Source organism: Lepidothrix coronata, unplaced genomic scaffold (genome assembly GCF_001604755.1).
Source record: "Lepidothrix coronata isolate B3197 unplaced genomic scaffold, Lepidothrix_coronata-1.0 Scaffold344, whole genome shotgun sequence".
In the NCBI taxonomy this organism is placed as follows: Eukaryota; Metazoa; Chordata; class Aves; order Passeriformes; family Pipridae; genus Lepidothrix; species Lepidothrix coronata.
The window spans coordinates 54922-65988 of record NW_016690524.1 but is presented as its reverse complement, the minus strand read 5'-3'; the positions used below and the strand labels follow the sequence as shown (position 1 = coordinate 65988).

Sequence of the window (11067 nt, the reverse complement as noted above, 5' to 3'; positions counted from 1 at the left end):
GCACTGGCCAGTGCCAGCCTGGGGCCACCTCCATGTCTGGGGTCACCAGCCATTCCCCTCTGGATCACCAGCCATCCTCCTCTGGATCACCAGCCATCCCACCCCGGGCCATCGAGGGCCAGGTGGGCACATTCCCGTGGGACAGCTCAGGGACCAGCAGCTCCCTGCACTGCCAGGAACCAGCACAGAGCCCAAATCCATGCACAGCAGAGGACACAGGTAAAATTTAACGGGATGAAGGAGCTGGAAGCACAGCCAGGATGGGGTGGTTTGGGAAATGCCAGAGGAGCACTGGAATTGTCTTTCCAGCGGCAGCCCGTGAGACACCGGTGAGTGCTCAGGGACACAGGCAGGTCACTGCCCATGGTCCCTCCTCATCCTCTCCTTCAGCCTGGGAAAACACACCGAGGGGAGCCAAGGAGTGACAGAACTGCTCCAGCTGGGCAGCAAAACCTCTCCCTCTCCTCTGAGGCAAGAGCCACCGGGTCAGTTTGCTCTGCAGCCAGCACAGTCTGCAAATCGGATCCTCCCGGTGCTGTCCCGGGCGGGAAGGGGTGTGTCTGCCCAGGATTACACTGCTGGGAGCTCCTTCACGCCCAGACAAGGACAGAGTTACTCAGAATTCCAGGACCCGAGCTGGAAGTGGGAAGTGGTGGGAACACACACAGCCTGGGGTATCCCTGGGCTACAACCACCACCAACGCGAGACGCTCGCGGGAGCAATTTCGTGCAGGTTTTTTTTGAGATTTCAGTTTTAGGTTAAAAAAAATTGAGTTTATTTCTAATCCCTAAATCCTCTCCACGGATGGTTGAGCAGTGATGTGGAATCAGACAGAGGGGGGCCACTGCTCTGCGATGAATTTAAGATGAGCAAATCCCAGACGAAGCGATGCTGCAGCTCCTGCTCCGGAGGCAGCTGCACTCGCAGGGCAGGGAAGGAAACACTCCTGCTGCCACGGGATTTAGTTTGCAACTCCCTTTTCCTTACCATCACCAAATAAATCACAGAACCATGGAATATCCTGAGCTGGAAGGACCGTCACGTCCAACCCCTGGCCCTGCACAGACACCCCAACAATCCCATCCTGTGCCTCAGAGCGTTGTCCAAACGCTCCTGGAGCTCTGGCAGGTTTGGGCAGCGCCTGCTCCTTGAAAAACCTCCCAGACAATTATTTCTGCTCCTCCCACCACGTGCCAGGTTCCCGGGGGGAGAAGGGAAGGGGAAGCAGTAGTACAGCCAAGGGAGAGGAAAGGAGGGCTGAGGACCCCGTGCACCACACAGCCGTCCCACTGCCGTGGGAATATTGCTTCAGCTTTAAAAGGCCTTTGGATTCAAAGTGAATTCAGTGCTTTTCCATCAAAAACATACCCAGCTCTGTTCCCTGACCAGGAGGCAGCGAGGCCCCTGCCTGCCAGGGCAGGGACAGTGTGGGACTGGACGGGCCCACCGAGCCCGGTGGTCTCTGAACAGCCCTGGTGTGACGAGTGCCCCGTGTGAGCCCGTCCTCAGCTCCCGAGGGAACGCGGGGCCACCCCGGGGCCGCTTCAGTTTCCATCCTCCAGCAGAAGGAATCCAGGGATGGACAGTGAGGACGAGCATCCCCAGCTGTGCCTGGCCCTGTCAGGTACAAGGGGCAGGGGCAGCCCCATCCCCAGCCCACCCTTCCCCTCAGCTGAGCCCAACCCGAGCTGAGCTGAGCCTGGTTTGGTTCTTCAAATACAGAGAGCTGCCCAGCGAGGCCCAACCAGACACTCACTGCCTTTCCCTACACGGAATAAACACAGAATCTTGGAGAGAAACTGGAGATGTCTGACCACGGGGGGGTTTGGAGGAGCACAAAACGCTTCCCAGAACATGGCAGGTCCGAGGGTGACGCTTTGTGCCCCTCACCTGCCCCCGTGTCCCAGCAGCTGCTGGCCCTGGGCTGCAGGAGGGCACCTCCCAGCTCACTGGGAACGCCCAGGAGAGCAGATTCCTGCCCGGTCCTGACAGTCCCAGCACAGCTGTGTGAGCTCTGCTCTCAGTGGTTCAGGGGGCACCGACAATCCCAGTTCCTGAGCTGTTCCAGGGACTCTGGGCCCCATGGCCGGGACAGTTCCTTCTTTCAGTTTGCCCAGTCACACACCCAGACACCACCTCCCTCACAGTGTGGTGACTGGAAGTGCCTCCCGGGAGAGGATTTGCAGCTCAGAAACCCCAGCCCATATTGCACAGCCCAGGAGCCTCCTGGGAACAGCCAGGTCACAGGGGGGGGAAGGCAATGACTGGGAAGGCTGGCACGACACTGGCAGTGCCTTCCCATTCCCAAAGATTTGAACCAGAGGGCAGCCAAGGGAGCCCTCTCAGGGCTCTGTCCCCGGTCAGCACACACGGATGGATTGGGATTATCCCGTTCTCCTCCTCGCCAGGAGAAGACCAACCACAGGCTACGGGTTGGAGCCCCCGCGTCGAGCAGAGCTCAGCAAACACGCTCAGAGCGGGCTGGGGTTACTGAAACTGCAGCACAAGTCAAACACTACCTCCTAAAAGATTGAAAAAATATCTTTAAACAAAATAATGTGACATATTTACATAATTCCTTAAGTGCAAACTCTTGTCACAATTCACGCAGTCGAGCGCGATCTCGACTCCCTGTACAAGAAGGTGCTCTTTCGTTAATGAAAGAAGGACTCTACTCTGTTTTCCTGATTCAGTAACGTGTCTCTTGTGCAAGGCAGTAAAATTCCTGTTTCTTCCCAACATAGTTCCGAAAGCAAACCCTAAATGGAGCCATCCTCTTCCCCACGTGCCGTCCCGGTTACCGCACGACGAGGCAGGAGACGCAGAGCTTGGAGGGGCCGATGCAGTCATCGTGGCAGAAGGCCCCGCAGCCCTTACACATGATCATGGCTTTCAACCTGCAGTAACATTTGGAAGGGGGGTCCTCCACGCCGCCGTCCTCGGCGAAGGCCTGCACCGGGAGGGGCTGCCCGTGCCCGCCAGAGCTCACGGCCTGGCCGGCGGGGATGGTGGTGACAGTCACGGAGAAGGACATGACGTTCCCCATGGAACTGGCCAGCTGGTTGCACTCAGACAGCCCCGTGATGAGCGAGCCCTGGCTCACGTCGGGCGAGGTGGAGACGTTTATTGTGCCGCTGTAGCTGGGCCCCAGGAGCTGCGCCCCGGCGCTCCCAGAGCCCTTCGGGGGGTGCGGGGCGGGGAGCAGCGGGGGCTGCGCCGAGTCCGGGGACGGGGCGGGAGGCCCGAAGAGCTCCGGGCTGCCGTGCATCCTCCCCCTCATGGCGTGTGCCATCTGCTCCTGCGCGGCCTGCAGCAGGTCCCGGGCCAGCGCGGTGCCGTCCAGCGCCGCAGTGCTCTCCTTGGTGCCGGCTGCCGGCGCTGCCGGGGCCGCCTCAGCCTTCCCAGCCCTCGCCCCCAGGGAGCCGGGATCCACGGGGCTGGTGCTGTGAGATCCCCGCTCTCTCTCACACTGACCGGACGCCTGCGGCTCCTCCTTGACGCCCAAGTGCTCCCGTTCGTCGCCGGTGCTCTCGTCGTCCGCGTCCTCCTCGCTGCTGCTGCCCGGGCCGGCCCCCTCCTCGCACTCCCCAAACTCTGCCCTGGGACCCTCCGCGGGACTGCTCAGCCCCAGGCGGAGTTCGGGGTTCAAGGAGAAGCCTCTCCTCAAACTCTCCGAGCCACGGCCGTAGGTGGAGATGTTGAGCAGGTAATGACCAGACATGGCAGGCTTGGACGTCCTCCTGCCCGTGAAGCCCAGCATGAATCTCTGGCTGGTGGAACTGTTCTCCACTGGGAAACCTGAGTGTGGGAGGTTCAGCTGCGAGGGCTGAAGGACGGGCAACAAATTCTGCCTCTGCACCCTCTTGATGAGGGTCTGGAGGATCTGCTCCTGGGTCGCCTTGCTCAGCGCCTCGTGGCACTGCTGCTGCTCATGGCCGGGCTCCTTTCCCGAGGGGAGCGGGAAGGTCCTTGGAATGTGAGGCAGAGGCCTGTTCTGGCAGAAGATCTTCCCGAGCTGCTGCGAGGGCAAACCCGACGGTCTGTCGCCCGCCTCGGCCCCGGTGCCGTTCCCCACCGCACCGGGAGCGGCGGGAGGAGCCGCTGCCCCTTTCTCTTCCCGAGGAGCCAAGGGCACCGCTTTCATCTCTGCTTTGGTGAGCGGCTTCGGCAGGATCTGCTCCAGGGGGACGCTCTTGCCTTGGAGCAGCTGGGTGACCAAAGGGTTGTTGGCAGGAATGCTGGAGCTGGCTTTGGGCAGGGCCCCGCCCGGGGGGGTTTTAAGGCCGGGTGCTGCTGAGGGAGCGCTGCAGGGCGGGACGGGGGCAGGAGCGCCCACAGCTCCAGCCTGGGCCTCGGGGCCTGCGGATGGAAGTGAGGACACCAGGGGGGAAGGGGATTTGCTTTTGGACTCGTCAGAGCCGGTCCCTCCCGAGGCCGTGGGTGCTCCCGCGGGTCCGGCCGTGCCGGTGCCGCAGCCGGGCCCGTCCCCGAGCGCCGGAGCCCCGCGGGCACAGGGGGCTGTCCCCGCTCTGTCCCCGCTCCCGGTGCACGGGGATCCCGTCCCTGGGGCCACCGTCACCTGCGGGGGGCTCGGCTCGGCCCCCCCATTCCCACTCCCATTCCCATTCCCATTCCCGTTCCCATTCCCTAGTGCCGGGGCCGTGGTTGAGGCGCCGGTGCCGGGTGCTCCGGGCTGGGCGGGGGCCCTTGGCTGTAGTTGTGCTCCAGAAGGATTGCCAGGAGCTCCCTGCTCCGCCGCCGGGCTCTCCACCTGGGAACGGGGCCCTGGGCACTGGGGAAGAAACCTTCTCGAACCTCCCCCGCTTCCAGCTCCTGCCAGTTCCAGTGGGTTCCCCGCCGTTCCAGTTTGGGTTTGGGTGGTGCCGCTGCCCGGGGGTGTCCCCCCGCCCGGGCCGGGCCCCGGCACGGCCCCCCCGGCCGAGGCGGCGGCGGCGGCGCTGGCGGCGGCGGCGGCGGCCGCTGCCCTCTGAGCCTTGGCCTGCTGGGCTCTCGCCTTGATGTCGGCCAAGGTCCTGGCCCCTGTCCTGCCCGGACTGGCGAGGGAGAGGGGGAAACGTGCCCTGGGAGAGACCTGGCCCGCAGGAAATGGCATCGGGGAGATTCTGGAGACGGGAATCTGGAACAGAGCAGAGCAAAGCGTGGCTGAGACACGGGGAACGTCCCGCCCGCGGGCTGAGAGTTCCAGGGCTGGCAGGTTAGTCTTAGAGAACCGGCTGTAGTTTTGGGGAAACCCCTTTGGAGACACCCCTCCTCTCCAAACAAGTAACAGGAGAGGTGCAGGGCCCTTGGATCTCACACCCGGTTCAAGTGCAGTACAACCCCAGTGGCTCAGGGTGGAGCTCGTCCCTCACAGTCACAGCGAGAACCATCGGACACCGTCACTCAGAGCCCACCCAGCTCCTCCCTGCAGGGCTGTTCCACACCCTGACACCTGTCGGCCCTTCCTCTGCTCCACACTTCCTTCAGATGGAATTTCTGCCCTTTGGAAGGCCGGTGGCACCATCCTGCTCTTCCCCCTGCACACCCACCACTCGTCCCCTCGGTGTCTTTGTACAAGCCATAATAATCCCTCCACCTGGAGATTAAATGCCAATATTTCAGTCCTTTCTTCCAAAACATTCCCCTCAGTGTCCCAGTTGACTTTCTCTCCGTTTGCTCTTTCCAGCTGAGCCCTGCCCTGCCCTCGGTGCTCCCCTGTCCCCCCTGCAGGGACCTCAGGGGGTTTATTTGAGGTTACATTTGTTTTCCATATCCACAAAACCTCCCTGAGTCCCACTGAGCTCTGAGCAGCCACTTCACCACTTCTCTCTTTGTTTTGGGAATGACACACCTGTCCCCATGTTCTCCTGCTTTTGTAGTCACCATCTGCAGTCCCCTTCAACTCACCCTGTTGAATCCAACCCCTTTATTTCCCTGGCAGCCCAACCAGCCTTCCTGGCTGCTATTCCAGGTCTCTTTATGGACCCCCAGTTCTGTGCCACTGACGATTTCATTGCTGCTTTCCTGCCTCGGTGCTGTACTGAGCAACATGGTGAGAACAATGAACTGCTTGTAAAGTTCTGAGTTTGCAGCCTTTTAGTAAATCAAGGATACTGATACAGGGGAGTAGAATTCCCGGGACACACAGAAATGCAGGAATTAAGTGGTTTCCCGTTTACAGCTTCTGCCTAAGGCCCCAAACCAGCAGGTTCAGCAGCAGGTGCCTGGTCCTATGACCTGGCTCCCAAACCCGAGGGGCAAAGCCTGGAATGTTTCTGTCCTGCCCGTCCCAGCAGTGACCAGTTCCCCATTTCCTTTCCCAGGTGGGTTCTTGGGAAGACCGGGCAGCTCAAGGGCCTCTGGAACTGAGGTGTTCCCCCAAAGGCTCTTTCCCTGCTCCTCAGCTGGCACTGCTGCCCTCGGCTGCTGCAAACATCTGCAGTGGTGCCACACGGCCTGTTCCAGACACAGGAGTAACTCAGTGCTGGGCTGGCTCTCAGGAAGCCGTGGATGGAATTCCTTCTGGAGCTGGACCTCCCACACCCGCAAGGCTCTCTGCACCCCTGCTCTGTCCTCACAGCCTGGCAGTCCCTCTGCAGCTCCCCTGGTTCCACCCTGGTACCCGGGACAGTGGAAGGTGCCCCTGCCCATGGCAAGGGCTGGGATGAGATGAGCCTTAAGGTCCCTTCCCACCCAAACCCTTCTGGGATTCCAAGATTCCACGAGAGGCCCCCGTGTGAGGCCGGGCCGTGGCTCTGCCCCTGTGCCCCTTACCTTGAGGGGGGGCACTCGTGGCACGGGGGTCCCGGCGGCAGGAAAGGGCTGGGGCTGGCTCCGAAATGCCTGGTGGTGCCGGCAGGGCTCCACCACCCGGGGCTTCTTCTCAGGGGTGGCTGGAGCTTCCTCCTGGCTCTCTGACTTCCTCTTGTGGGCCTCCACGCTGACCTCCATGTCCTCACTCACGGGGGGCTTCTTCTCGGGCAGGGCCGGAGCCCCCGCCGGGCTCTGCCCCTTCGCTGCTGCCTCCCCTGCCCCGGGGCTCTTTGGTTTGCTGGGGGCACCCACGGCCTCGTTCCCTGGCACCTCCCTCGCTGCACTGTGCTTCCTCTCTTCCTCTGGCTTCTGCCTGGTGGCAGTTTGGGGTCTCTCCTGAACGGATTCCCCGTGGACTCTCTCTCTGACAGGGGGAGAACGGTCGCTGGGCTTCACCAAGGCCTCAGGGGGCTTGGCTGGCTTTGGTGCGTCCTCTCTTCCTTCCTCTCCTCCTTTTCTCGCTGCTGGTGCTTCCTGGGCTGGCTGTGCTTTGGCCTCGGGGGCAGAGGTGCCGTGGGCGCCGCGGGGCTGGGCGGGCTCTGCCTCGGGATGCGCCGTCAGCCGCTCCGACTCCTCGGGGCTCAGCCCAGAACTGGCACACAAACAGAGGCAGAGTTGGTAAAACACCTGTGCAAAACCCACACACGATCCTCGGGGAAACAGGGGCAGGGTCCCCTGCACCCCACACCCCAAATAAAGGTCCCACACAGCTCTGAGAACCTTCTGTGCTGTTACTTCTGACATGAAAAACAGAAATCGGTATCAAGGTTTAAAACCACCTAAATGGGATACCAGGAAGCTCCAGGCCTCTGTCCAGACACTGATTTTCCAGGCTGCAAATCCAAGGGGTTTGGCCAACAGTAAATACTCCCTGTATCAGCCACCACAGGCTCCTGTGCAGGGTGGGAACAAGCCCCTGGCTCGGGGCTGCCCTGGGCCCACACGCTGACTCTGGCAGGAAGGGACACTGAAAAGGGGCCCAGCATTTTTTCCATGTTAAAAACGTGGAATCTAATTCCCAGGGTGATTAACTTCATCCACCCCTCTCAAAGAACCATCAAATTCCGTTTTGTTCCCCAAACATGACCCCATGAAGCCTGAGGAAGCCCATCCCAGTGAGACCCTGGGAATGGTTCCTACCAGAGAAGCTCTCAGGAGCTGGAGGGAACTGAGGTCCTGCTATTCCACATGTCCCCTCCACGTTGTCCTGCTGTCCCCTGTCCCCCTAAAACTCCAAGACTGTGGTTGTTGTCACCTTCCAGCACCCAGAGCCCTGGGTCAGGTGGCTGAGTAAAGCTCCTACCAATGCACCAGGTCACCTGGACCCCCAGCCTGGTGTATTCCTGTAGTTGGTACTACAGCTTGTACATACACACACCCCAGCCCTGGCTCACCCACAGCATCCCCACCAGACCATGGCATGACAGAAATAACCCAGATGCTCTGGAGGGTTAAAACACCCTGGATTAATGGGAAGCAAACGGACTTGCAGGCCCAGAACGAGCAGAAAATCTGGATAACAAGCAGAAACACAGGATAAGAAACCCCTTATCAGTTATTTATATGTGTCTGCTCCTTCCCAGGTCTCTCAGTAACTCACACAGAAACCTGGAAACCTCCCCATAGCCCAGAGGGTGGGAAAATCTTAAACCAAGAGGAAACACAGAACAAAAGACGGGCAGGTTTGGGAGTTTAACCAAGAGCTGTGGGATTGGAGACGTGGGCAGCACACCAGAGGTGGGACACGCTCAGCCACCACAGCTCCAAGGACCTCCAGAGCCCCAGCACCAGGAGAACCACGGGAGTGGCTCCAAGGATCGTGGCAAGGAATGGGAAAAGGTGTGAAGCCCAAGGACATCCTGTCTAAGGAGAACAGGGCTGCCCAGGGCAAAGCATGAGGCACTGGGGCAGCAAACACCTCGTGCCTGGCCTGGATCCCTCTGGCACTTCCCAGCTCCCTGGCGGGCAGGTGAAGCCAGAGACCTTCCTCAGGGTTCAGGACTAATGGACAGCAGTGTCTGTGGGTGGACAGACACACAGCAGGGCCCGGGCACAAGCTGAGCTCTCACCTCTGCCCGTAGTAGCTCTCGAAGAAGTGCTCCTTCCACAGCTCCACCTTCTTTTCCTTTTCGATTTCCTGCCGGATCCGGAGCTGCATCTCCGGGGTGAACTCGCCTGCGGGTGCCAAAGGGGTGTTGTCAGAGCCAGGAAAGGGTGGATGGACCAGGCACAGCCCAGAGCCCTCACAGCCCCAGGACAGCCCTGTCCCAGGAGCCCCAGCACCCCGGGATGCTGCAGCCCTGCCTGAGCCCCAGGGGCTCCTCTGGACACTCTGCTGGCACAGGCAGGGAAACAAACCCCCCTCGCACCCCCGAGGGGCACATTCCCACCCAGGGGTTTGTGGCTGCCCAGAAACGTTCCCCTGTGCCCTCAGAGCCCTCCCCAGCAGCTCTGCACCGTGAAGGTGTGTGAGATGTGTTGGTCCTGTGAGGGCATCACTGACACCACGGCAGGGCCTTGATGACCTGAAGGTTTGTCTCCTTCCCACACCATTCCCAGGAGGGAAGTGACAGGAATCAGGTGTTTTCCAACACTGCAGTTACCAGAGAGGGGATTCCCCAAAGGGATCCACAGACATGGAATGTTTCCATCACTGCACAGTTGGACTCTTGACAATTTGCTCAAGTAACAGGACTGTAAGAAATTCTTGCTGAGTTTGTTCTCTGTGCAGTGACTGAAATCTGTCCAAAGGGAAGCTGAGTGTCCCCTGGGAGCACAGTTCCTGCCAGGGTGGAATTGGGGCAGTCCAGGGAAGGGAGCTGGGAAGGGGCTGGAGCAGCAGGAGGGGCTGAGGGAGCTGGGGGGGCTCAGCCTGGAGCAAAGGAGGCTCAGGGGGGACCTTCTGGCTCTGCAACCCCCTGACAGGAGGGGGGAGCTGGGGGGGTCGGGCTCTGCTCCCAGGGAACAAGGGACAGGAGGAGAGGGAATGCTGGTCAGCCCTGGAAGGGGAATCCCCTGGGCATGAGTGATATTCCTGCCTCCTGAAGGCACTCAGGATTGGTGCTGCAGTCTTTAGAAAACTCTGGGAACAGGCTATGCCTCAATTCCACAGGGCAGGAGGTGGATCCTGCCCACAGAGAGTGATGTGTGTGATCAAATAATGGAAATAAACACCTCTAAGTTCAAGGTAAAATGAATGTTGAAGGTGCAGGAGCCTCACAGATCAGCAAATGGCTGACTTTGTGCTGTACAGAACCACATAACTGTGGCATGGTTTGGGTGGGAAGGGACCTTAAAGATCATCCCATCCCACCCCCTGCCATGGGCAGGGACACCTCCCACTAGCCCAGGTTGCTCCAAGCCCCGTCCAACCTGGCCTTGGACACTTCCAGGGATCCAGGGGCAGCCACAGCTTCTCTGGGCAACCTGTGCCCGGGCCTCTCCACCCTCAGAGGGAAGAATTTCTCCCTAATATCCAATCTAAACATGCAAACTGACATCTCCAAGGACACCACACCGACCCTGGCCGAGGACACAGAGCCCAGCTCTGGGAACAGAACTCCCCTTCCCTCCTGAGCTCAGCAGTGTCTCTGTTCAGGTACCACAACTCTGGAATGCCACAGCTCCACCATCATTTCAGAGGGATTTTAAACACATTTTTCCTTCTTTTCTCATCTTTCCCAGAGATTTGCTCTATTCCACATTTTAAGTTGAACAGAGAACTCCCTCTGCAGTGTCTCTGACCTGGAGGTCCCAGAATTCTGGGCTTGCCTTTGCTTCCAAAGGCTGGGCAGGCTGCAGTGAGTCCCTGCAGGGCTCCATGGAACAGCCTCCAGGCATTCCCCAGACCCTGCCCAGCTGGGAGCCTGCTGGGGTCGGGGAGGGGAGGATTTACCTTCTGACAGTCTCTCCTTCCAGCCCTGGGCGGCCGAGGTGAAGAACTCGTTGTTGAGCGCGGAGCCGCTGAGCTTCATCAGCCCGTCAGCCCCCACCTGCAACGGGACACAGGACAGGCAGGTCACCCCTGGGCAGGGCAGGGAATCGCCCTGGAACCAGCAGGAGCCCCAGGGCTGCCACAGATCCCTCGGGAACCCCCCTGGAACTTGCACGGGGAAAAGCAACAGCGTCAGTCCGGCTGTGCCCGGCCAAGGCTGGATCCCAGGGGCTGTGGGAGCTCCAGGCTGGATCCTGGGGCTGTGGGAGCTCCAGGCTGGATCCCGGGGCTGTGGGAGCTCCAGGCTGGATCCTGGGGC

At 60.4% G+C, this 11067-nt stretch overlaps 1 protein-coding gene across 1 annotated transcript in view; it reads right to left on the bottom strand.

Annotated features, from left to right (window-relative positions):
* Positions 1-2798: 2798 nt before the first annotated feature.
* ASXL2 (additional sex combs like 2, transcriptional regulator) overlaps positions 2799-11067 on the bottom strand; it is a 15108-nt gene continuing 6839 nt past the window's right edge. The window contains exons 4-8 of the mRNA XM_017838512.1: positions 10710-10806; positions 8884-8989; positions 6776-7406; positions 4986-5138; positions 2799-4772 (exon numbers count right to left, since the gene is read on the bottom strand). Coding sequence (XP_017694001.1) covers positions 2799-4772; positions 4986-5138; positions 6776-7406; positions 8884-8989; positions 10710-10806 — 2961 coding nt within the window. The remainder of the gene's footprint in view (positions 4773-4985; positions 5139-6775; positions 7407-8883; positions 8990-10709; positions 10807-11067) is intronic.